This window comes from Sphaerodactylus townsendi, linkage group LG14 (genome assembly GCF_021028975.2).
Source record: "Sphaerodactylus townsendi isolate TG3544 linkage group LG14, MPM_Stown_v2.3, whole genome shotgun sequence".
In the NCBI taxonomy this organism is placed as follows: domain Eukaryota; kingdom Metazoa; phylum Chordata; class Lepidosauria; order Squamata; family Sphaerodactylidae; genus Sphaerodactylus; species Sphaerodactylus townsendi.
The window spans coordinates 30,322,957-30,350,411 of record NC_059438.1 but is presented as its reverse complement, the minus strand read 5'-3'; the positions used below and the strand labels follow the sequence as shown (position 1 = coordinate 30,350,411).

The following is a 27,455-nucleotide window of genomic DNA, read 5'->3' as shown; positions in this document are numbered from 1 at the left end:
ATTTGGCGATTCTTTTCAAAAATCCAGGGTTGAACACACTACCATGCAAACACCATGGGAGCAGAACCAGTTTATTTCCCCCTCCCAACCGCCTGATCTCCCTTCCCCGCCACTCGCCCCCTGATCTCTCCAGCTGACTTAATGTCAGTTTTCAACTCTGCTGAGCTGCCTACTGTTGCTGCCCGCCCTTCCTGAAACATTCCCCCAAGCTCGTTTTCTGCTTATGGTATTGACTGGGTGCCATTTTGCCTAGGTCAGTGGTTCTCAACCTGGGGGTCAGGACCCCTTTGGGGGTCAAACGATGCTTTCACAGGGGTCACCTAAGACCATCGGAAAATGGTCCCTACCTTTACCTTTTTACTATAGAAGTGGGTGAGTAGGATTATACCTGCTGACTAGTTGGCTGCAGATCTTTGGTACTAATATGAATATCTTCTTTTAAGATATGGGACATGGATTCCACTAAACAGGATTTAGAGTTGAAGACCGTTGTCGTATAATTATTAGGAAACCAGGCTGAGATCCTTGTTTTTCCATGGAAACCTTTACCTTTTCATTGCGGCTGGAGTGAGGTGCTTGTCAGCATTCCCCCAGAGGCAAAATTGGGTCAAATGGGATTATTCAAGTCATTCACTAATCCGGAAGTGCAGTGTTTCTGTGCTGTTTGGATGATTTGCTGGTAACACATGCACCTTCTGTTTCACCGCTGAGATGCTCACATGGTATATCATATCACTTAAAAAAGTGGTAGCTGTGTTCTAGCTGTTGTACTTTGGTATGCTGGATCCACTTTCGATTAAAACTGCTTTGGGTAACACTGGCAGTTTGATGGTTCTTAAGAATTCAGTCTGAAAGCAAAAGTACAAAAGTTGTTGTATGCTTTTATGCCCATGTCTTTCAGCAAAGGGAAGGGACTCAATGGCAGGCTTTTCCAAGGTTGATACCTTATGAAGAAAGGGATCTGGATATCTATGCTGTGACTGTCTTTGTAAATAAATAGGCAATAACTCAGACATTGAGCTAATCAGCAAGCAGCATCAGTTTTGCCTCCTTAAAATTCATAATGGGAAAGGGATATTGGACTTACAATTTCACTAGCAAAATGGGAAAAAAATTATGGAAAGTTGATTTAAAATTCACAAGTAGTAATGACATCAGAGAAAACTACTACAAAATATGGTACAGATGGTATTTCACCCCCATACAGTAAGCAAAATTCTCCTACAAAACTAAGCTATGTTGGAAATGCAGGAAAGAACAGGGAAATTTATTTCACATGCTATAGAAATGTTCAAAAGTAAAAAAAATTGGTGTAAAATACATAGAGAAATGCAAAAAATACTAAAAGTAAAATTGAAACTAATACCAGAAATGTATCTTCTAGATATATGTGACAATCTTACAAATAATAAAAGCAGTACCTTATTCCAGAATTTATCTACTGCTGCCAGAATGGGACTGGCAAAGAACTGACGCAATTCAAGAGTACCCTCAATTTCAGAATGGCGCCATAAAGTTTTAGATCTGGTAAAAATTGCAAAACTATCAGGATATGGTAGATTAGAAAATAACAAATGTTTTAGAAAATCATGGTCACAATGATGACATATTTAGAAGGGAAATTTAAACAAAAGTTTGTGATCCTAGAGGTGATATAATTCAACCAAATCAATGAAAGTGTCTTAAGAATAGTGATTAGTTGTATTAGAATAATTGATTACAAGGCGTTTAAAAAACAAAAGTACTTTATTGAGTATGCACAGGTGGAAGCCCAAAAAACAATTGTTTAAGAATAAGTAAATGTATAGTTATATAAGAATTAAAATCGGTTTTGTAGATGGTTAAATTAGGATTTACAAATGTGTAGATGATGATTTATGAATTTTTTTGTTTATGTAAAACTGTTGTGTAAACAAATAAAATTGAAAACCAAAACATTTCATAATGTGAAACGCAACTGACACGTGATTGCCAAAATGCACATCACAGCAAAAATGAGCTATGGTCGATTTCCCACTGGAAAAATGAAAGTGGGTACAAACCGGTTTGGCTTGATTCGGGACCTTTTCAGTGCGGTCTCATGGTCCCCACTGCAGCCAAACGAACCCTGCTCCAGGCGACGCAGCAGCCGGGCTGAATTCCCCACTGTTCGCGGATCTGCTGCGCAATATTGCATATATTCTCCATATTCTATTCTTGGAGCACAAATTTCCATTGCAGGGTCATTAACTGGAGCACAAACTGGAGCACAGGGTCATTAACTGGAGCACAAACTTCCATTACAGGATCATTAACTGATTTTAGAGCCAAAGTTAGTGTCGTCATCTTATGTTTATTGATGTTTTAATTGGAATTTTAATATGATATTTTATTGCTCTGGGTTTTAATGATTGAACACCACCCCGAGCCCTTTGAAGAGGGGGCAATATATCAAGTTTGGTTAACAAACAAACAAACAAAGAAGAAGAAGAAGAAAGAAGAAAAGGAGGAGGAGGAGGAGGAGGAGGAGGAGGAGTTTGGATTTATATCCCCCCTTTCTCTCCTGCAGGAGACTCAAAGGGGCTTACAATCTCCTTGCCCTTCCCCCCTCATAACAAACACCCTGTGAGGTGGGTGGGGCTGAGAGAGCTTCGAGAAGCTGTGACTAGCCCAAGGTCACCCAGCTGGTGTGTGTGGGAGTGTACAGGCTAATCTGAATTCCCCAGATAAGCCTCCACAACTCAAGCAGCAGAAATGGGAATCAAACCCGGTTCCTCCAGATCAGAGTGCACCTCTGAGACATGAGGAATGATCTTGGGGAGGCTGGTATCTGAAAAGGTTGATGTTTGATTTACTCAGTAAATGTGGTGGAGGTGTTAGTGTGTTATTGTGTGGAGTTCACCTGCATTCATTCAGTGTCAACTTAAATTTCTGCTTCTCTTCACTCAACAAGCTTGGACAGGTTGTCAGAGTTTCATTGGTCCTTATTGGTTAGTGCCTATAACGTCATTAGTAATAAAAAACATGATTGTCTACCCTCAAGGCCACACAATTTAGACCTTATTTTAGTTTAAGATACTGCAGTTTTTAGCCCTTGGGAGGTGGGGCACACACCCAATGGAAGTGCTGAACCCTTACATCTTGTTCTATGATGAAAAGACCAACACAGCATCATGCAAAGAATTACCGGTAGCTCACTAACCAAAAACATGATTGTGACTAGGCACCGCCAGACTTCTTTTAATGGGATCAGCAACAGCTAAAGATAGTTGCACTAAACTGGACAAACCTTTGGATTTTGCACAACTTCCTTGGTCAAAATTGCTAATGCTAAGTAATGAAGGGTGAAATGTCAGCAAGTCTGTCACTAAGCTCATGGTCTTATTTTGACAGTGAGATAGCTTAAGGCAGATGCTGGCACTTGTAACATTCACATAGTACATAATGCATTCCATAGGCACAACTGGGACATGATGCATCTAATTTATTATTTATTTATTTTTAAAAATACAGTCCAATCATGTGTGGTGCTATGTATTATTGAAAGAAAAATCAAACAATTGCAATTACAACAATGAAATACGAATTCAACAAACTCAGTTGTTTTTGGGTACTGGTGAACATTGGTGTCTCCCAAAACGATATAGTAAAAAGTTCACTGAAGTCAAAGGGCTCAGAAGGATGCAACTGTTTAAAACTACACTGAAAATCTTGTTTTGTTCGAAGTTAGCTTTTAACATAAACAATTCAAGAGCAAATAGAATTCAACCTGCAAATTTAACAATTCCTCATCAATTGGAGATAACTATGGCTTTTTTGCCCAAATCTCCTAACACATTTGTAAAATGTTTTCAATCCCCCCCATTTTGTTCGCACTGACCCTCTTGAAATGATACCTCGTCGCAATTACGTGATTTCCCCCTTTTTAAAAGTTTTGTATTGAATTGATGCTTCAGTGTTTCACAGCCTCGTGCTGCATGCTGTACCCCTTGTATACTCAATGCTTTGAACATTGCCCCTCCCCCCATAAAAAAACAGAGAAATGCTGCAAACAAACAGGCGAGGGGAAATTGAGTGAGCTCAGAAAATGGCACTGAGGAGGAAGTTGAGGGAAGCAGAGAAGCGGGGGAAATGTCATCAGTAGATCGCACAGCAACTGAAGACGTTTTCAAAACATTTCAGCCAGAGACCCATTTTAAAAGGGGATTAATTTAAAATATTTTGAGGCTGGAAATAAAACATTTTGGGGTAAAAACAATGTGGAACTACATGGAGGAAACATTTTATTTCCTGTCTCAAAATGTTTTAAATGTATTGGATGGAAAAGTCCTATGTAAAAAAATAAAATTGAAGGCATTTGTGGTGAATAGCATATAGATTTTATTATCAAAATTTCACGTTCCTCTCAAACTAGGCACCACTTTAACAATGTCAACAATACTTTCTTTTTTACATTTGTGTTTTAAAATAGATGTTTGATTTTATTGCTCCTAGACTGTTTCCACAAAGCACAATTAAACAGGGCTAGTACTGGGATCTTACATACCAGGTCTATTTTATCCTGGTTCGCCTCTGCACGGCTCCCCTCTTCTTCCCAGGAGGTGAGTTAGGACTGGGAGGTAATACTCCATTTTGTTCTGCATGAGCACAGGACATTAAAGGCTGATCTGGGCATACCCGGTGTCCCACGTTCTGATTGGCTGTTGATTTTGAGTGGCAGCTTGAATGGACATCAAGTGGGGAGATCAGGTGGCTAGGTTGGGAAAATAAACTGGATCTGCTCCTGATCGATGTTTGCACGGTAGCAGGCACTAGCAGGGGCACACTGGGATTTTTAAAAAGAACCTCCAGATTGGTGATTTTTGAAAATCCTGGGCTAAGGTAAATATCATGGGACAATGCTGGGGCAAGCCCGCTTTAGCACAGGGAACCATGCAGAATTCTCGGCTGCACGGGGATATTTTCCTTGCTCAACCCAGGATATTCTGACTGTGCGGAAACGGCCCTAGAAGCCCCGTTTTGTTTCTGTTTTTAGCTAATAAGAAGGCTGCAAATATCCTATTAGATGAAATACAATCTTGTAGTGAAAAATTAAAGTTTTTGGCCATGTCATTGAAAACATACTCTCTTTTGGTCTTACAGATTCCTATTGGTGCTGGTTTGTTTAATTTTCAGTGTTCTATCTACTATAGAACATTACTCTGAATTTGCCACTGGGACACTTTTTTGGATGGTAAGTAATTTAACTTAAAATATTGCATGAAATGTCTATGTGGTGCACCTGTCAGCGCTTTGTTATAAAAAGTGAACAAAACAAATTCCAAACGAAAAGTTGTGAGATACCCTCAAGCTGCAGACTTAACTTCTGAGCAAACATTGAGTGGACTGGGGTGCCTAACTAACACAAGAGGACACCACATAGAGTATAACTTGGGCACCACAGCACCCACTGCCTGCCTAGTGTTTGTAGGATGGGGCAAAGTAGGGCTTTTGCCTAGTGTGGTTTCTGATTGACTATTTAAGATTTGACCAGTAGGGTATGACTCAGGACAGAAGTGTGTGGGGAAGGGCTCTTGCCTCCCCCTACACTGGTCTTTTCTGTAAAGCAGAAATAAAAGGTCCTGCAGGTTTTTAAAAAGATCCGTTTGGGCTTTTTTAGTTTGTACAGCCAGCCAAAAACAGCCAGCAAAAAACGTCACCAACCAAAGGAGTTCTTTTTTCCTCATGCTGCCCAGCTGTGCTCTTGTGAGTTTCATAATTGCAGCCGCCATTTTGTGTGCTACTGCCTCCATTCTCTGTGCCTCCATCATCTGGTGAAGGTTTCCCACGGAGGTTTCCTCTGCTTGCAGCTCGTTTGATGGCCATTGCACTGCAAAAAAGTAGATGAATTAAATTTCTTTTGCCAGGCAGTCCTGTGTGTGTTGTTTTTTCTTGTATTGTTTTGTTTTGTTTTGAGGGAGCTGTCTTTGAAGTTACGATGACTCAAATATGCTCGTATCGCAGATTCTCGCGTTGTGTCATCATAGCTTCACAGACAGCTCTCTCAAAGCAAACAAACAAAAAGACACATATGCGGGATTGCCTGGCAAAACAAACTGTGCACCTACTTTTTACAGTGCAGTGGCCATCAAAATGAGCTGCAAGCAAAGGAAACCTCCGTAGGAAACCTTCATGGAGAGTCTCTGTTGCTGCCCACAAAATGGCAGGAACAACTGCAGCGAAAATTAAAGTAAGAGCTGAGGAGAGAAGGAGGGAGAAATAGAGCATCTCCTGCCTGCTTTACTTCGCACAGGCAAGCAGGAGACATCTTCAACCTCTCTTTTAAAAAAAGATTGCTCGTTTAGTGATTTTGGGCGGGAAAAGCAGGTTGAGGGAAATAAAATGGCATGAACACATTTTGGGGGAAGAGAGCTGCGTGAACTTCTTCCCCAAAACACTTTTTATAACATCCTGCTGTGTGGAAAAGACCACTGCTTTCCTGAAGTGTGTGAGGGAGGAAGGCATTTTATGATGTTGTATCTGGCAATCAGCAGGAGGCTGAGTTGGAAACAGTTTGGAATGGTGTCATATTCAGCAGAAAAATCTGGTGGGGTTTCCTGGAGCGTCACACTGAAATGGGGGAGTACTTCAATTTTTTGGCTGTAAATGATGTTGCAGGCAGTGGTGGGATCCAAAAATTTTAGTAACAGGTTCCCATGGTGGTGGGATTCAAACTCTGGTGTAGCGCCAATGGGGCTGCGCGGGGGCGTGGCCATGCATTCCGGGGGGCGGAGCATTCCTGGGCAGGGCTGTGGCAAGGACGCAGCCGCTGCACCGGTCCTTGGGCGGGAAATGAATGCACGCAGGCGCAGGCTGCCACGCACGCCGATGCACCTCCTGCTAGACTGCTTCAAGTTCTGCGCGCTACTGCTGAGAGGAGGGGCGTAACTAAGGCAAAAATCACGTGGCAAAATCACCAATTAGTAACCCCCTCTCGGCACACACAAATAATTAGTAACCTACTCTCAGGAACCTGTGAGAACCTGCTGGATCCCACCTATGGTTGCAGGGCACTATTCTCTCTTCCCTGTTTGTTCCCACTGCTCATTAGAACAACAGCAGGGGATGGGAGGGAAAAGGTTGCCCCACTGTGGTCCCAAGCTGAATTGGGCCTCCACCCATTTTTAAAACACCATTTTCCAAGCTGCTATGTGGCTGTGAGGAAATGTAGTTTGGGCCTTTGCCATTTGGGCACATCAGCCATTTTGTGAAAAGCCTCCTGAGATGAATAGCCGCATCCTAAAGAGTTGCCCTAGCCATGGGCGGATTCTGCATGGGCCAACAAACAGCACTATGAAAATAGTGTGAAAACTGTGTAAACCCTTTTTACACCATTTTAAACCATTTCACACTGTTTTCACACTGTTTTCACACTGCTGTTTTTGGCCCATGTGGAATATGCCATAGAGCCCTTGTGACTGATAGGGAAATAGAATAGAATTCTGAGAGACCAGTGCTCTTTAACCTATTGGGACCAGTGCTCTTTAACCTATTCATAAATGACCTGGAAGTAGGGGTGGGTAGCGTGGTGGCCAAGTTTGCAGATGATACCAAATTATGTAGGGTGGTGAGAACCACAAAGGATTGCGAGGAGCTCCAAGCGGACCTTGATAAATTAGGTGAGTGGGCTAAGAAATGGCAAATGCAGTTCAATGTAGCAAAATGCAAAGTGATGCACATAGGGACAAAAAATCCAAACTTCACATTAAGCATGCTACACGGGGGGTCAGTGCTATCAGTCACAGACCAAGGGAAAGTGGGATTTTAGAAGGCGTCTTAGCAATTTGATAGTTCCATGGGAATGTCAACTCAATGTATGGCAGCTGTGAAAAGAAAAGGCAGAAGCGCTCATATGCTGGGGATAATTAGGAAAGGAATTGAGAATAAAACTGCAAAGATTGTCATGCCCTTATATAAAGCCGTGGTGCGACCGCACTTGGAGTACTGTGTCCAGTTCTGGTCGCCACATCTCAAAAAGGATATTGAAGAGGAATAGAAAAGTGCAGAGAAGGGACAAGCGAGGATGATTGAGGGACTGGAGCGACGCTTCCTTATGAGGGAAAGGCTGCAGCGTTTGGGGACTCTTTAAGTTTGGAGAGGAGACGTCTGAGGGGGGGGATATGATTGAAGTCTATAAAATTATGCATGGGGTAGAAAATAATGTTGACAGAGAGAAATTTTTCTCTCTTTCTCTCACAATACTAGAACCAGGGGGCATTCATTGAAAATGCTGGGGGAAGAAATTAGAACTAATAAAAGGAAACACTTCTTCACATAGCGTGTGATTGGTGTTTGGGAATATGCTGCCACAGGAGGTGGTGATGGCCACTAACCTGGATAGCTTTAAAAGGGGCTTGGACAGATTTATGGAGGAGAAGTCCATTTTATGGCTACCAATCTTGATCCTCTTTGATCTGAGATTGCAAATGCCTTAACAGTCCAGGTGCTCGGGAGCAACAGCCGCAGAAGGCCATTGCTTTCACATCCTACATGTGAACTCCCAAAGGCACCTGGTGGGCCACTGCGAGTAGCAGAGAGCTGGACTAGATGGACTCTGGTCTGATCCAGCTGGCTTGTTCTTATGTTCTTATGTTCTTATGAGAGTGGCAGTTAGAATTCTGACATTTAAAAACTGACAGTTGACTGAGAGAGAACCTAACTCAGTGGTGGCAAACCTATGGCACTCCAGATGTTCATGAACTACAATTCCCATCAACCCCTGCCAACATGGCCAATTGGTCCTGTATTGTAGATGGGAATTGTAGTTCATGAACATCTGGAGTGCCATAGGTTCACCACCCCGGACTTAACTGAGCTGTACGCTGTGTGGTGGATGATTTTTCTCCTCAGGAGTAAAAAGGAACACATTTTTGGGGTTTTGGGATCAAGACTGGATCTATAACCTGTTATATAGGGAAAATAGTTCTAAGGTTTATAGAGTGATTCCTAGCAGTTTAATGGGAAATACCTCCTGTGCATCCAGTGATCCCAGGACAGTTGTGTTACCACAGAGTAACGTGTTTACTAATAGTTAGCTAATAAGCTTGAGCCGACAAGGACTTATTAAATAAATAATTTTTATTCCGGACCCTCAGAGGGTCTGTTTTAGAATCAGAGAATTAAGCCCTACAAGTATACAAAAGGCACAGTTCTTAGAGGAGAAAGACAGGAGATGAATCACAAATGTTCCAAAGCCAAATAGCCTCTGTCAATTCATGGCCGTTTCAGCCTAATATTCCCATCATTGTTGGTAATCTATGAAAAGCGATGACATACTTGTTACCGAATAGCATTCTTAAGAATATAGTTTCTCACGTGGCTTGACTCTCTCTCTTTCTTTGCTTTTAATTTCTGCTTGGTCAGTTATTTTTCCTCTACACTAATACACACTTTCTCAGCTCATTTGCTAAGTAAAAAGTATCTTTTCTTTGGAATGTGGGAAAGAGAGACAACAGGGGCTGTTTCTTTGGAAAGCAAAGTACCTTTTGCTATTTTTGAGAGCCATAATTCTTAATACTAAAAAAATAATGTCTTCAAGAAAACTTGCTTAAAGTTACATATATAAAGTATACTTCTTGTTGAAATAATCATTTAAATGCTTTATTTCTATTTTCTATTTTCTGGGTCTGCGCTTTAGATATGTTTTAGTTGAAGACATTATTTTCATGAGCTTTGTCTTTTCACACAAGCATAAGATGTATCTTTTTTTTCTAGGAATGTAGGAACATTGAATGCTTTTTTTCTTAGCACAAAGTACACTTTTTTTTCATGACGTTCTGTGAAATGACTTTTAAGCTGTATTTCTGCCAGAATCTTTTTCTCTCCATTATTTTCCTAAATAATGGGGAGAAGGAAGAAATAACCTTCTGGTAAATCTAAAATCATTTCCTTTTTCTCTTTTTCTCTCACTTTCTACCACTTTCTATTTCCTTCTTACTTTCACTCCTTTCCTTCTGCGCTTACAGTTGGACCCAGAAACTAATGTTCCTAATCCCTATAGCTAAAGAACCATTATTAAAAAGAAAAAAAGCTTAAATTTAAGAAACAATCCAGTGACTGCCAAGATAAATCACTCTCTGTAGAACATAAAGATTCAAACATTTGTATGTGAAACTCCTTGATACATTTTGGAAGTGCCCATTACTTGACCTTAACCATCTCAAACTTCTCAGTTCTGTTATTCTACAGTCTACATTTCCTGCTATTGAATATTTGCCAAACTGATTTTTAAATCCCACAAAAGAGGCAAATAAAACTATTTTAAGTTGTATTTTCAAAAAGCCTCTTGAGTGCTAAATATTTCTTACCATCTTAGTATTAAAAATAATACCCTCCCTCATATTTCCATTCACCCCTTGTGTTACTAAACAGTAAATAGAAAAAAACCCTTCCACAGATTTTTACAGGGCATTTTTTTTCACAGAGGGTAAACCCTGGCCACTACAATTATAATGGGGGTTATGGTTTTTGTGGGGGGAAGGAAGGAATCTCATGGGGGAAATGTGTCTATTTAGAGCCCCCTTTTTTCAAGGTATACCTGTTGTTCCCTGGCTGTTTCCGCACAACAATAAAATGTCTTGGAGATGGAAACAGAAGTGTTTGGCGGAGGAGTTTACTAGTCCCTCAAGACCATCTTTTTTGCAGGGTGTCAGGAGAAAGGCCCTTAGCTCTGGTTATAGTATATTCGGGTGTAAGTTATGGAGATAGTGGGCCTTTCCCCACTTCCCTTAAGCCCCGCGCTACTCGAGGAGAGTAGCGTGGGGTCCCTCGGCACTCCCCACTGAGAGGGGCGGCGACAGCGCAGCCGCCCTGAAGCTGCTGCTGTCGCACCCCTCAGCGCACAGCATCCCAGGTGCTCTTCTCAACAGCACCTTTTGATGGCCCAGCGCAGAGCGCGGGGTCGTGGGGACGACCGGGCGCGCGCCTGGGATGCTGCGCGCTGAGAGCAGCACGCAGCATAGAGGGGAAGGACGAAAGTGGGGAAAGGCCCAGTATGTCCCCAGTTTTAATTGCCCTTCACAGAGTTGTGCTTGGAGGAAGCAAGTTGACAGCAAACAAGCTGATGGTTGAATGTAAAACCCTTTATGGTTTGGGACCGAAATGGCAAAAGGATCACCTTCTCTGGCTGGTTGTTGCCTTCTAGTTAAAATAATTTATATTCTGTTGTAGGTGGTCCCAACATTTAGAGTAAGATAGGTGATCACCGGAGATAAGGCCTTTTGGGTTATGGAGCCAGAATTTCAGAACTTCCTCCTCCCAAGGTGGTCTGTTGATCTTTAGATGCTAGCCTATAACACTTATTCTCCTGAGCATTAGGTTTATATTCCCAATGGCTATGGTCATTTCTATTCTGTTCATTTTGAGAGTTTTTGTTGTTCTAATTGGGCTCGTTATTTGACTTCTGCTGGAAGAAGCAGCATTTTTGAAGCAGCACTAGAGAAAATGGCAAACATTCAGTGAGGTAAACAGAAAATTGGAAACCAGAGGATTTGGAAGAAAGTGCATGTTTCCTTTTGGGGGGTATGTGCATTTTTAGTGAGATGAACAGGGAATAGCTTGACACAGTTCATTGATGAATTCATTCATAGGGAAGGGATTCTCTGCCATCAAAAGGTTGGGGATAGTGGCCTGTAGTTTTGTAGTTCCTGTAATTAATTCCCTTTTGTAGTTTTGTCGTTTATTTTCCTTATTCTATTGTATACTCCAATACACACCAGCTGGGTGACCTTGGGCTAGTCACAGCTCTTCAGAGCTCTCTCAGCCCCACCTGCCTCACATGGTGTTTGTTGTGAGGGGGGAAGCCCCTTTGTAAGCCCTTTTGAATCTCCTTACAGGAGAGAAAGGGGAGTACAAATTCTTCTTCTTCTTCTTCTTCTTCTTCTTCTTCTTCTTCTTCTTCTTCTTCTTCTTCTTCTTCTTCTTCTTCTTCTTCTTCTTCTTCTTCTTCTTCTCCTTCTCCTTCTCCTTCTCCTTCTCCTTCTCCTTCTCCTTCTCCTTCTCCTTTGTAGTTGTGGTTTGTAGCTTTTGTAGTTGAATTCTGTAATCTATCCCTTTTGAAAATTTTGTAGTTTTTCTTCTAGCTTAGGTAGTAGTTACTTCGTAGGTTTAGAGCAGGTGTTTTGATTTTTGTCACCTTTAGTAGTTAGCTGCCCCTTTAGATGATCTATTGTGGATCCCGTAGAGCATAATGTTGTTTTTTGCTTGAGCGAGTAGTGGGGATAGTGGGGATAGGTGTGCAGGGTGGTTGTTTAGAATGTTATATTGTTGTGTTATTATGTTTAAGATGTTCTGATGTGTTATTTTTGATATTTGATGTTTGACATTTATGTTTATTGATGCTGTCGTTTGCTGCTTGGATATTTGTTGATTTGATATTTGTTGTTTGATATTTGCTGTTCACATTTGATTAGCTATTGATGCAACTGTGTAGTGACATGGAACGGCAGGGCCAAGGGGGGGGGGGGGAATGTTTTTGCTGGAGAGTCAGAACTTAAATAGTTATCTTTTAAAAATTAAATATTCAGAAAATAAAATGCCCGGTGCTTGTCAGTCATTCCAAAGCTTTGCACTGATTGGCTGGACTGGAAGGGGACGTCAAGGTTACCTTTTACTGAGCAATTGAACAGAATCCTGTCTGCAATTTTTTCTTGTTCTAGCACAACTGAAAGGGCCAGCGACCTTTTAAAAATAAAATAAATGAAACCTGAACATTCAGGAAAAGGGTCTGGAACAGTGATTCCCAACTAGCGTTCCGGGGTACCCTGAGGTACCATGAGCACGTCCCAGGGGTACCATGACAATGCTACCGCCTCCCCCCCTAATCAAATGGATTTTGAAAGGGGGGGGGGGTTGGAAGCCTCATGGGCTCCCTTTAAACAACATTGAAAAACAGCATTGTTTTATTTGCCTAAATTCGGTGTGGAGGGGGGGTAGATTTAAAGGGAACTCTCCCTTTAAATTCCCCCAATCCATGCCGAATTTAGGCAAACAAACAAAGTGGCTGTCAACGCTGCTTTCCCTCCCCTCCCCTCCCCCTGCTTGCCACTCCCCCCACCTACAGGCAAAAAATGGGGGGAAAACCCTAAAAATGCAAAACAAAAAAAAAATCAAATGAACCTCAAGGGTACCCTGAGATATGAAGGGCGAGGTCAAGGGTACCGCGACATCGAAAAGGTTGGGAAACACTGGTCTGGAATCTCTATGAGGGGGTTCAGTTCCTGTGCTGACTCAGTTTCTGTTGGTCATATTTAGTGTTTAATGATGCTGGGTTCAGGTGCTGAGAAGGGACTTGCCCATTTGCCTGGTCCAGCTTCCTGCTAGAATGAGATATGTGAAATCCTTGATTTGCTCACCTGCAGCACTCTCCGCTAATGACCCTTTGAGGGCAGAGGGGCATTTTTCCAAATATTTTGAATTGAAATATTCCAAATATTTTGAATTGGGTGGTATGTGCTTGTAATAAATGGATCCTACTCTCTTATAATGATGGTGGGAAAGTATTAATTCCAGAAATTGACATTGTGGTCTCTTGCTCTTGTAACTTGAAGGCAAAAGTACATAGATTGACAAGGTCTTCGGAATGTGCTAAACGCACACATACACACACCTCAAGTCTTCTTTTTAAATTTCAGGAAATTGTCTTGGTGGTATTCTTTGGTGCTGAATATGTGGTGAGGCTCTGGTCAGCTGGTTGCAGAAGCAAATACGTGGGTATTAAGGGAAGAGTACGTTTTGCTAGAAAGCCTATATCAATAATAGGTAAGATTTTTTTAAAGGCTTCTTCTGTCTTGACATTGAATGTTTGGTCTTTTCATTGATCACAGGAGGAAACTGCTGTTCTGATATCACTTGAGTTTTATGAAAGCTGTGTTAATTAGACTTCTTGGGAACTGTTTTGTAGTTTATTTCTGGTTCACATCTTCCTTTGGTCATGAACTTTCATGAACTCTAAGCAGGCCTTGATTCTCTCTGTTATATATCCCCCAACCCCCTATATTATAGGAATAATCTTACTAACCTGCCTTCAAGGATGTTGTAATTTGCTCTGAGATGCAAGCAACATTGTACACACAGATGCTGTATAAATGCTAAATATTAAAATACGATAGCAGTCCTGAGATTAGGCGGGTGTCAATTTGGGGGAGAGCCTCCTTGGTCATGACACCAAAATTCTGGAATTGTTTCCTATGGGAGATTTGCTAGCTTGTGAAGACATTTTTTTTGTTTTGTTTGGCATTCCCTCAGTGATCTCTCCTTCCTAACCAGTGTTATAATTACTGTTTTTAAATGTCTTGAATGAATTTTAACTCTGTTTGTAATTGTTTTAATGATGTGTGTATGGTGACTTTTGAGGGTGACTTTAATGGATTTAAACTATGATTTTATCATGTACACTTGAAATCGTTAGCTGCCTCGGTCGCCCATGTGAGGCAGGAAATAGATTTCATAAATAAATAAAGCAGAAATAGGTAGTCGGATACAATCAGGTTTTCCATGTGTAACACTATACCACAACCTTAAAGAAATGCTTCCTCTAGCGTACACTGTATAGTACACACTGATAACTTCGTGGATAGCATTGGCTTGTTTTAAACTTAAGCACGGATATAGTGTTTTGAGTTTTCAAAATGATTCACATTCGTTATGTGACAAATTCCAACACTTAGATGCTTTCAGGCAGTTGGAATGCAGAGCTGAGGGGTTAAAATAGAACTCCCTGTGGTACTGTGGAGAGTTCTTCAGCTACCACATGGGAATTTTGAGGGGAGTTTTTGCTTAGCGTTCTGAGTAGTCCATGAAGTGAGAGCTCCGTTAAATAAGTTCTGTCTAGTCAGAGTGTAACCCCCATGCCCTGAATGGATTGGCCCAGAATGGGTTGACCCAGTAAGGGGGTGGAGACTCGGAGCAGCAGAGAGGCTGAAAGAGCTCTTTTGCAGAAGAACAAGGCTACCAGACTCGGACCTTGATTTCTATAAGCCCTTAACACCTTGTTAAGGGTTTCTTTTGTGGTTGTAATGGGTGAGAGTTCTCCTGGAGACCTTCATCATGTTGCAACCTGTTCATCAAGCCCTTGGAGTCTTCAGGAGCCAGCCAACTTGCAAAGAAGAATTTGGACTTGGTAATATCAGTAGACTGTAAATAGAAGGACTTGAAATGCAACCTGAACAGGACCTTGAATTGTAACGTTAAATGTTGATGTTTTAAAAGTGTTAATTGTAAAGAAAAGTAAACCATTTTGTTGTTTAAAAATTGTTGTTGCAACTCATTCCAAGTACTGCCCCACAGAACCCACAAGCTGAGGTTACAAGAGCAAGGTGAACATGGTTGGTTAATGACCAGAAAGCTCTGTGGAAGAGTGACTGGAGGATCAAATAAAGAAAATCTGTTAAGTCCCTGATACAAACACTCACAAAAGCTGACGTAGGGATTGGATAAGTGATGTTCTCTCAGGGAAATATCCACCCTGGAGAAAAAATGAAGTTACTTATTAGAATGGTGATCTAGCTGTAGAGAACAAGAGAGAGTTTTTGTTTTTCTGAAAAGGAGTCAGAAATTGAAGGAAAATCCTCTGCAAATCTACCTGTGGGAAGGACAGGTGTGTCTTTGAGTGTGTGTAAAGTCAAACCTGATCGAACGTTAACAGGAAGTCTTCTTCAAAGAAGCAAAACTGTTTATTTGTATGGAAAACATCTTTATTTATATATTTAACCAATATTTGGAAGCCTGTAATTGGTAACCATTGAGGGGAGATGAACAAAAGTGAACGGACTATATTACAACAAACACAGCAGTGAGCTGCACCCTGAACTGAACTTAAAATATCTTCATAACTTCCCTGCTTCAGTTATCTTGTGTGTAATTTTACCTTGCCAAATCTTTATTGTTCCTGAAAATATTTTTGTCTGTTTATCTTTTAAAGTACCAAAAGTCTCTTAAGCCTTAATTTTTGAGTTGCTGACAGCAAAGGAAAAAGGGTTTTATCATTTTGTTTTCTGCACATATCATCGCCCTCTGTTCACACTGAGTAGAAATTTATCCCTGTTCCTGAGTGTGTATTATAAAGGAAGGAAAAACATATTTACTCTACCACAGTATTACAGATCATGGAATGTTCAATAAGCCCTGAAAGTGACCAGTAGAATTTTGGAGGGAAAGTTTTTTTTAGGGCAGTTGTTGGCAGAGAGGGAGAAAAAGTCACACACACACAGTTCTGTATAATCCTAAGGCAGGTCATACTTTTCCTTTCATGGCAAAGATGAAATTTGAGCTGAGGACTTGCAGTTTCATACCTCAGTCTCTTAGTTGCTATACAATACCACTTCTCCAGTTACACAAGTTATTTCTGAATCTCTGAAAATACACGCCTGCCTCTTTGCCAGGTTCCCTTGACTCTGCAGGATAAAATATTCGCTGGTTGCTGAGTTTTGTGAAGAATTCGAAAGTGGAGAAGGAAAACAGTGAACAGATTTCTGATATTTCCTTCTGGACCAAAGGGGATGGTAGAAGGAGAACTTTCAGGCCAGCATAGAGTGAGCTGAATCCCCCTTGAAAGTTATGTCAAAGTGTGAAGGAGAGAAGGCCAAGGAGAGTTTGATAAATGAACGGAACAGTCCATTGTGTACACTACCACCCTGTGCTATTGATTCTTGTCCACACATCCAAGAAAGAAAATGATATTCAAGGTGTGGTTTAACCCAGGGTTTTGGGCAGCCCAATCCAGTTGGTGAGGGGCAAATGCCCACAGGGAACACCACATAAGGGGCATCTCTGCCGGTGTACGAAGTGAATGAGCAGGTGGCTGGCTACCCCTAAATTCTGCAGACCTGGAAGTCCCTGTTGTTTTGGAGGTATACTGGCATCTGGAACAGATGCTGGCATGGGGGAGGTGGACTGGAGTATTCCTGGGAGTAGAACTGACTAAGGCCCTTTCCCCACTTACCTTAAGCCCCGCGCTACTCTCCTAAAGTAGCGCAGGGTCCAGCTGCACTCCTCACTTCAGGGGCGGCGAGAACGCAGCCGCCCCAACGCTGCCTCTCTCGCGCCCCCTCAGCGCGCGTAATTCCTGGTGCCTTTTCAGATGGTGCCTTTTGATGACCCCTCACAGAGCGTGGGGTCCTGGGGAAGCCGGGGTGCACACCAGGAATTGCGCGCGCTGTGACAAGGGTAAGTGGGGAAAGGGCCTAACATCGGTTTCCACCCCAAGTTTGCAGCCAATTGCCCCACAGCCCCAGCCCTTTGGCCTGATGTAAGCCCACTGGGCCCCATGGAGGGCTTTCTGGTGGCAGGGAGGGTTTTTCCTTTTTTCTTCCTCCCCAGGCCTCTGAAAAGCCTGTTGGAAGTGGCACAGCTTCACTGCATCACCTCCGGCCGCCGCAGGACATCTGGGTTGCACTGTAAAGTGCTTAATGCTAATATATGTATATGTTTTATGGTCATGTTCACTACAATTGTATATAACAGCACTGTTATTAGCTGCCCCGAGACTGATCTTATCAGGAAAACGTGGGATAGAAATTAAATAATCAAATCAGGGAAAAATACAAATCAAATAAATAAATAAACCAAAGTCTGGTCTACAGAAACTTATTAACCCCATCCCATCCAGTTGGGTTATTTTTAATGGGTACCCTATTAAGTCTGAATGCACATGAGCAACTCCACTCTAGCTCCAAACATGGCACACCTAATGCTGCCATACTTTACCTTTCATTGCCTGCACACAGTTTTGTGTGAAGATGCTCCAATTTCCACCTCCTTCCTCCCATGCCATACAACAGCTAAGATTCATCTGGTGTTGCCTGGTGCCAAGCAAACCTCTTCTTTAAAACCTTCTAGCTGTAACAGCCAGTAAGCAGCTGGCTGGGGAAAGCCTTCATTATTATATATCTCAGAATACTTGCCAAATTTCCCTCTCTGTATTACAGCAACCTACATTGTTCCCACAAACCATGCAACAGCTTGAACCTTAAACGATCAGCTGATCCCACACACCCCATTTGTAGGGTGGAAAGGTGTAGAATGTCAGTTGAAAGGGCGTGGAAGCGAGAGGCAGAGCCTTATTAAATGCTTATCATTTAGCCCAGATAAATGTGGTTCCCAGTGGCCAACTATTTCCCATGTGTACCTTGTTTCTTCAAAAAGAGACATGGCCAAATCAGCCTACACTCATATTGGCTGGGTTCCTGGCCCAGTCCTTCCTTCCCTGCACTTCCTTCTCCTTGGATACTTTAGTAAGTCTCTTTTCTGGTCTGTGCCAGCATGAGAGAGGTGAGGAATGCTGCTGGCCTCATCTGTGAGACAACCTGTGGGAACAGCTCAGAGGCAGAGCCCCGCCTCCTTTTTGTGTTGCATCCATCCAGCCCTTTTCTAACTGCTCTAGGGAGGGCCTCCACTGGGGGCTCACTGATGATGCTGTGGCCACTGGCAGAGCCAGGGTTCAGGAACTTCCACCAAATCAGGTACATTTGGTGGCAGGACTCATGACCCCAGTTGTGGTGTATAATGTGTAAATTATGAGGTAGGAACAAACCTGATGTGAATCAGTGAGATGGGCTAAATGGAACAGAATCAATGGTTGGAGCTTGTAGATTTCTACAGGGGCCTCATCAATGTCTTCTCTTATAATTGGGCTAAACATTACTGAACCAAAACAACAAACTCCCTGAAAACACCAAATTTTGTACAAGTTTTCCCTTCCCCTTTTTTGATTTACGGGTGAGCTAACCATTTCAATATCCATTTGTCTACAGATCTCATTGTTGTGATAGCTTCAATTATAGTCCTGAGTGTAGGATCAAATGGACAGGTGTTTGCCACATCTGCAATAAGGTAGGTAGCAAAGAGTTCTCTGTTTACTACCATTGTGGTAAAAATTACAGAACCAGTTGCTGGTAAATTGTATGGAATAACATCTGCGGATGCTTGTTATCTCTTCACCTTTACACGCAAAAGAAATTGGCCACGGCATTTTATTACATTATCTCTTAGGAATTCTTCAGAATCCCTCTATTCTTAGTATGGTGTTTTGGTAACTAAACGTTATTCTGCTGCCTCAAGTTGACCCCCTCAGGAGGTCATGGCTTTATAATCATGTCATTATGATTCATCAGTTTCCCAGTCATGCAGCACAGCGCTGCATACAATAATAAGTATCCTGAAGTATCATACTTATGGGACTATAGAGTGATAAGCTTTGCCCTGAAAGGACTACTGAGAGTTGACCATATGCCTTATACTTTCTCTCAATCTCACTCTACTCCAGAGGGTTGTTGTGAGAATGAAGTGGAGAAAGCCTTGTTTTAAATGGCTTTGTTTTACAGTCTAAATCAGTGGTGGCGAACCTATGACACGGGTGCCAGAGGTGGCCCTCAGAGCCCTCTCTGTGGGCACTCGCATACAGAGTTCATCATGTGGGAGGGGGTGGAAAATCACCCCCCACACACACACACACACACATCTAGGCTGGCCTGGGCATGATCCTTTACCTGGGAGTAAGCTCAGTTGCTAGCAATGGGGCTTGCTTCTGAGTAAACCCTCCTAGGATTGTGATTCACCCATTTGAAGCGTTGCACAGTTGCTTCACCAAGCTTATTCCTGAATAACACGTGCCTCGGAGCCAACCGTTTTTTCTAAACTAAAACCTCAGTATTCAGGTTAAATTGCCATGTTGGCACTTTGCAATAAATTAGTGGGTTTTGGGTTGCAATTTGGGCACTCGGTCTTGAAAAAGTTCGCCATCACTAGTCTAAATGGTTAGCTACTTAGAGCAGGTACATGAAAAGGTGGCATAGTCCCCCCCCCCCCCGCCCAATAAATAAATGCTGCACTCCTTTGTGGAAGTGTAGGGAAATGTAATTGGCAAAGCAAATTATATCAGGACTGGATATGTTCTGTAGGCTGCCATTTGACCACACCCACTGCCCTATAACATTTGATTTATGGGAATAAAACTGGTGAAGAACTGATAGTGCAAAACAGCTCTTGAATTCCATACCTGCATTTAGAATAAAATGTGTCCAGGCTTGCAAGGAGCAGGGCTTTTATGTTGAATGGCTTTACACTGTTCTACAATTTCCCACAACTCTTGTTTCAAGGGGAATCCGGTTTCTGCAGATACTTCGCATGCTCCATGTAGACCGACAAGGTGGCACCTGGAGGCTTTTGGGATCTGTTGTGTTTATACATCGCCAGGTACTGTATGTTGAAAGATTTTTCAATTTGTATTGTCGAAGGCTTTCACGGCCGGAATCACTTGGGTGCTGTGTGGTTTCCGGGCTGTATGGCCGTGTTCTAGCAGCATTCTCTCCTGACGTTTCGCCTGCATCTGTGGCTGGCATCTTCAGAGGATCCTCTGAAGATGCCAGCCACAGATGCAGGCGAAACGTCAGGAGAGAATGCTGCTAGAACACGGCCATACAGCCCGGAAACCACACAGCACCCAAATTTTTCAATTTATTTGAAAGCCTTTTTTAGTATTTGTAAACCTCTTGTACTGACTCCAGGGAAAGGCAGACTGTGAGGAAAAGGCTGACTATCAGGCTACCAGCCAAAATATGTCAAAAGGGAAGGGTGTATTTTGAGAATGAATTCTATTGATTTCTGAATCTATTGGTGGAAGAAAAAACCCCTCCAACAACCCTAATCTCAAAACACATTTTGTAATCCTTACAATAATCCTGTAAGGTAGGTCAGTATTAATGTTACCTTATAGCAGATGGGTAGCTGAGGCCATTTATGCATGCACTACTTACCCCACAGCTGTTTGATTCACAGTGGGGTTTTTCCATGGCATTTTGTTTGCACAGGGATTCTCCTCCTGCAAAGAGTTCATAGCCGAGGGATTTTGGAGAGCCACTGCAAGTCAGAGTAGACAGTGGCCCCTTCCGCACACGCAAAATAATGCGTTTTCAAACCACTTTCACAACTGTTTGCAAGTGGATTTTGCTATTCCGCACAGCTTCAAAGGGCATTGAAAGCAGTTTGAAAGTGCATTATTCTGCATGTGCGGAATGAGCCAGTACTGACCTTGACAGACCAATCAATTCTTTGTTCCTGAATTTCTTCCCACTTGCCTTGCCTCACACCATTCTGGGCCATTCATGGTGTGTTTGTCTTGGATCCATTCATGCTTCCCCTCTTGCATGTAGGCTAATTCTTTTGCTCCTGGGAATGCTGGTCATTTCCCTCTTCTACACAGCTTCCCCTGGATGTCCCTTCAAGACTGGTAACTGTCACCCATCCCTGAAACCCTATCCAAGTTCCTACCTTTTCTCTTAATCAGCTGTTGCATGCTTTGCATGTTGTGTGTGCATACATTCATTGCTTAAATACATATTTCTTGTTTTACTGTTTTTATTCTTTAATAAAAACGTATTGTAATTGCCTGCCCAGTTGAGAATTTGCACCAAAGACTATCCTGGCATACATAGGTTATCAATCTTAGTTACCCCCTTCGTGCTCTCTCTCTCTCTCTCCAGCTACTTCCCCCAACTAATGTGGAGACTGTCTACTTAGAATAACACAGTGTTTCATGCTCGGGTTAATGGTGAATCCTAAACCAAGGGTTTAGGTATTTTATACATCACACTTAATTGCATGCATATTTCTTCCATGTCATGCGTTCTTGAAGCAAATGAGCCTTGCTTCCATGGAAGCTTGCTGGGTGCTCCAGGAACAGCATACTCCCCTAGCCTACCTCAAAGGATTGTTGTGAGGATGAAATGGAGGAGAGAAGAACTGTATAAGTTTCTTGTGTTAGGTGGAAGAGGGGAGGGGAGTAAAACAAAAATGCATTGAGGAAATAAATTAATTTTTCCCAAAAGTGGATGTAGTAAAGATGACATAATTTTTGCTCATATGCAGTCTTGCTCATCTTGCTCATATGCATTGGAATGAATGTGTGTACATTTAATTTATTCTACACTTCAGTTTATAGAGATGGGGATACACCTGGAAGTAAGGCCAGAGACAAAGTTGCCCTTCTACTTTTCTCTCTGCCATGCTTCTCATATACACTTGGCCATCAAGGCATGAGTATACAACTACTATAAAATGAATCACTACCAGTGGTGATAAACCAACAAAATGACAAAAATGGTCATCGTGGTGTAGTGGTTAAGAGCAGGTGCACTCTAATCTGGAGATCTGGGTTTGATTCCCTACCATATGAGCTGTGGAGGCTTATCCGGTAAATCAGATTCGCTTGTGCATTCCAACACATGCCAGCTAGGTGACCTTGGGCTAGTCACAGCTCTTCGGAGCTCTCTCAGCCCCACCCACCTGACAGGGTGTTTGTTGTGAGGGGGGAAGGGCAAGGAGATTGTAAGCCCCTTTGAGTCTCCTACAGGAGAGAAAGGGGGGATATAAATCCAAACTCTTCCTCTTATCACTCACTGTCCATGTTTATTAAGAAAACCATAACTTTTACAAAAATCAGTTTGTGTTAAAAAATAAATAATGAACTACATGCTTTTGTATTAGCTTCCAATCAATAATTCAGTCTTTTTTTCCCCATCAGGAACTAATAACCACACTGTATATTGGATTCCTGGGGCTGATCTTCTCATCGTATTTTGTCTACCTTGCTGAGAAAGATGCAGTGGATGAAGAGGGACAGACAGGGTTCTCCAGCTACGCTGACGCCTTGTGGTGGGGTGTGGTAAGTGCAGCGCTTGCCATATAGCCAGTCTTGTGCAATTTCTCAGAATTCAGAATCAGGAATTTAACTGTTTTCCACATGCTTTTGAGAAATTAGCCACATGTGTATAACCTCAACTTTACATGCCTGGATTTAATACTCTTCATAATGGGGTAATCTGCCATTTGTGTCATATTTTGGCCCCTGAGATTTTAACATCGCTCACCGTTTTATTTGTTTTTATTGTTGGTTTATCTATCACTGCTTGAGCCGTTGTTTCTGTCATACTGTAATGCCTTCTGGCAAGTGCATTCTGGCAAGCAAAAAATGATTTTAGTGGTCATTTTGTATGGAAGTTTTGATACCCAGTAAAAAATCTCTAGAAAAGCTGCATCATGTAGCAAGAACATTTAGCAGTTGCTGCTCCTTGGATTTTTTTTCAGGTATATTTGGCAGGTCCTGCTTAACATTTCTCTATGGTAGGAAGCTGGTTTCGCAAGTTGATGTACACACATACAATTGAAATGTTTAATCAGCAGGGTCTTGCTCTCCCTCATCCCCCTGCCTCATGTTTGAAGCTGTGACTTAAAAAACAAAAAGGGCACCTCTTATTCGTATTGTATATCTGCTGAACAAGCAATTCATTCTTCCACTTTAGAATAATTCAAACATTTCAACATTGGTTGCAGAATGGCTGAAGGGAGGGTATGTGTGTGTTTTGTAGCCTCTATAGGCACTTGGTGGTCATTTCCCCAGCACAGTTGGTTTGTCCTTCTTGGAAGCTGCCCTGTCAAAAACCTACAAAAAAGCCCCCCCCCCCCCCCCCGAGCTTACTCCAGGAAAGAGGAAAAAATGTATGTTGGCAATGGAGTTGCTTTTCAAATTGCCTCCATGTTGCTTACATTATTTCTGTGTTAACTTTTAGCTATGGTTTATAGCAAGAAGAAATTGTACTGGAAATAAGGCAGCATTTGCACAGCAACAATTTGTTGTTTTGAATTCCTTGTCACTGTACTGGCAGAAGTGCAAGGGGCAGTTCTCCACGCTTTGCTACTATAACTCACATCCAGCTTTCCTCTGCTTTCACAATACCTCTAGTGGATGTGTTAGCCAGTGAACTGAACACTCAGGCTGATTACACACTAGTGCTTTGCCCCACACTGAAGGGAGACTCTCTTTGGGGTAGAGCTTCTGTTATGGACACCTTTCTTTCCTTCTCACACTAACTGCATGGCAGATCCCATAATCTCCGCTGTTTGTGAGAGTGGGTAAAGAGGGATCTTTTCCTCTGCTTCACAGGAAAGATGGGGTGGATAGGCAGAGATAGTGAAAGGGCATGTGAGTCAACCTTTGGTGCAGTTGTTTTATTCTTATCTCTTAATTTTTTTTCTGTGTTTCCTAGGTAACGGTCACAACTATTGGCTATGGTGATAAGGTGCCCCAGACATGGATTGGCAAAACAATAGCATCCTGTTTCTCTGTCTTTGCCATCTCCTTTTTTGCACTTCCAGCGGTGAGTGGAAATCTAAAGCACCTTCTGAAATGTCACATAACAGTCTGAAGGAACAACACAGCGTGCACAGTTTAGCTTGTTGTGAATTCTATGCCTTAGACTGTTTGTTATGATAAGCATTAAAGGAGGTTTTCTTTTAACAAATGGCTGTTTGTTGGGTTTCAGGGGATCCTGGGTTCTGGTTTTGCACTGAAGGTACAACAGAAACAACGCCAAAAGCATTTCAACAGGCAAATACCTGCTGCAGCATCTCTAATTCAGGTAGCGTAAATACTTAATCGTGAAACTTGGTGAAGTAAACGGATGACTGTTAACACCTCCCACCTTTAGTAATGTTTTGCTATCAGACAAAAGCCACGTTGGAGTCTCATCTAATAGCAAACGGCCAAGCGGCTTAGAGTTGCTTGTGCAGGATCAATGCTTGTCATCATTATGTTATCAAATAGCTGCCGCTCTTTACTGGGGCAGTCCTCAGGTCCTGCTTCCCTGCTGATTGTGCCAGTGTATCACAGTGGGACTTTCTGTATCCCCAGCAGAAAACTCAGCAGCAAACTAGAGGTAACAGAATGACACTGATTGGTGGCCACATGAAAATAGGGTAAGAATCACTGGCATGCCAGGGACTCTACGCAGCAGAGTCACTCATCAAAACCATCCTCCAGGGACGTCACAAGGTCAAACCCACTTTGCAGTCATCTGCCCAACAGAAACAAAAGTAGAAAGAGGCCAGACTAAAAGAAAAGATATTCTCACTCCCTCCAGCTCTTTTAGTGGAGCAGCTTTATGAATGTGAGGAAAGAAAATTCAAATGTACAGGCAAGGGGCTTGTTTTTCTATTTAAAACACCCAATTGCCACAATGAGCAGGAATAGCATGAACAGCTGTGTATACACCGCTTAAAGTACTCAGTCTCTCTCCTTCTGTCAGAGTGCATGTGTAAAGGACAACAACGTACTTCTGGACATCAAGCTTTTCAGCTGATTGATGACCATACAGAAAGACAGATGTACAATTATTGTGCTTGTCAAAAGAACAGTTTTAGTACTACATCAACTGAAGTGTGGTCCTTTAAATCAGGAAAAGCCTATTTTGTGAACAGAGGTAATGTGCACTAAATCACAGTGGGGGGGGGGAATTTTCAAGTGAGTATTGAAGCTCTTTAAACTGTATGTATGATTCTACATTATGCACATTGAATGGACCTATACAGCTAACATTTTAAGCTTCACTTTTTATTTTTTTTATCTAAGAGATAACCATGCAAGCTACAGTGTTCACAGCACTATGTACAAGCTAAGAGCATGGTACAAGCTAGCCTGGTCTTCACTGAAGGAACGGAAATAGGCAGAGGTGGGATCCAACCAGTTCGCACCACTTCTCTAGAAGTGGTTACTAATTTTTTCTGATTGCCGAGAAGGGGTTACTAAAGCAACCTCCCTGCCCAATAGGGACTGGAGGTGCGTGTGTGCACCGCCACCACTGTTTGAATCCCACCCCCATCGGAACCTGTTATTAAAATCTTTGGATCCCACCACTGGAAATAGGTGTACTTTATTGAGGTCTGGGAGAGACCCAGGCCAGGCTGCAAGCCTTTTGCCATGATTAAGCCTGTTTGTGGCATTTCAGAAATGAGATAGTTCCTTTCATGAGACTGTGTGCATGTATTTGTACTGGACTCAGGTAAATGATGCTTGGCCTCAGAAACTAACTTGGAGACCCTGTCTGTAACACTGGTGGCACTTAAAACAGTGCTTTGTGGCAGACCTGGGCTAGAGCAAGAGATTGGGCAAACCTAACCAGGTTTGCTCTGTGCCTCCTGAACCCAGTGGCGTAGTGCAAAGGGGGCGCGGCAGGGGCGCGCAACACACTGGGCATGTGCTGATGCGGGGGCATGGAGGGGGCATTCCGGGGTGGGTGGGGTGTGGCAGGACACAAGGCACATGAATGCCTCAGACTCAGTTCCCCCTCACTCTGGCCCTGCCTGAACCATACTGTTGTTGCTCTGTGCCCTGGCTCTGTAGGGCATAGTCAAAGCCACCACATGCCCATTCATGGAAGGTTATGTGCTTTGCGGCCAGATGTGCAGACACTACCCTAATGAACAAACACAGGACACGCTCTGGATTGAAATGGGCCACAGCCCTTATATATTGAATGCTGAAGCTGAGCAAAACAGGAGGAGCACATCTTAACAGCCGGACAGCTGACCCCGCCCTGATCCCAATCTTTTATTGGGGTCCAACACATCTTGGGCCGCCAGGTGCTCACCCGATGTGGCCCCCAACAGGTGGATTATTGGGCTCCACTGCAGAGGCCTTCCCGGCATGCCCCTGAGCCTGACCCATCCCAAGCCCCAATCCAGGGCCTTGCACCGTAGGGAGGTTTGTCGTGCGAGTTCAGCCTCCCCACAAGGATGCACTCCCCTGCCAAGCCGCCAAGGCTGTGACAAGAGTAGCCACACATCATACAACCCCGTCCCATAAAGAGAGGCTGGGTGGGCCAGTTTGCCAAAGGCACCAAAAGAGGCTGAGGCCACCAAGGGCTGCCTATTATATAAGGAGCGTGCTCCACCCTTCGCCCCGTCACGCACGTCATTGCCGGGTGGTAAGGCTCTGCTGTGCAGCTGCCCCAGAGACACACTGTCTCCCATATGGAGTTCACCGCGTGCTGTGCCCCCTGTTGCAATTACGGACCCTGTTGATTCAAGTGCCGTCATTTAGAACACAATGCATACGAGTGTGGCACCATTTCATGTTTTGGACCATCTGTGAAAAAAGGTTAGGTGCCACAGAAAAATCCATGGCACCGTACAGACTCAGCAGACCTATTTGGTTAGGATGTCTTCCTCATTACTGAATAGATGTTGTGTTCCATTTCTGAAATATACCTGTTATAAAAGTGTGTGAATGGGAGAACTGCATTTGGTTTCTTCATTTTTTACCATGCATGCAGAAAAACCTTTTGCACCTCTCATGTAGAGCAAAAAACATGGTTTGCTTATACTGGATACCTTTGAAAGTTTCCTTCCCCATGATGCGGTATAGTTTTAGCAAGAACTGGCTTTTTATGTCCTACAGACCCTGTGGAGGTGTTACGCTGCAGAAAAATCATGCAGTTCCACCGCAACTTGGAAGATCTATATTACATCACCTCAAAACTCAAAGAGGCCACCTGCGCCACCTAGCCCGCTTCTTAGAAAACAGGTCAGAAAGCATGCATGGTCCTCGAGCAAAGATGACTTGATTTTGTTTGCCTTTGGGTCACCTAACAGAATATTTATAGCTTTAG

The 27,455-nt window shown here is 42.8% G+C and overlaps 1 protein-coding gene across 1 annotated transcript in view; it reads left to right on the top strand.

Moving 5' to 3' along the window:
• LOC125443873 (potassium voltage-gated channel subfamily KQT member 1-like) overlaps positions 1–27,455 on the top strand; it is a 309,945-nt gene that overhangs the window by 15,411 nt on the left and 267,079 nt on the right. The window contains exons 2-9 of the mRNA XM_048516257.1: positions 5,122–5,212; positions 13,650–13,776; positions 18,768–18,846; positions 20,112–20,208; positions 22,535–22,675; positions 24,057–24,167; positions 24,333–24,428; positions 27,245–27,370. Coding sequence (XP_048372214.1) covers positions 5,122–5,212; positions 13,650–13,776; positions 18,768–18,846; positions 20,112–20,208; positions 22,535–22,675; positions 24,057–24,167; positions 24,333–24,428; positions 27,245–27,370 — 868 coding nt within the window. The remainder of the gene's footprint in view (positions 1–5,121; positions 5,213–13,649; positions 13,777–18,767; positions 18,847–20,111; positions 20,209–22,534; positions 22,676–24,056; positions 24,168–24,332; positions 24,429–27,244; positions 27,371–27,455) is intronic.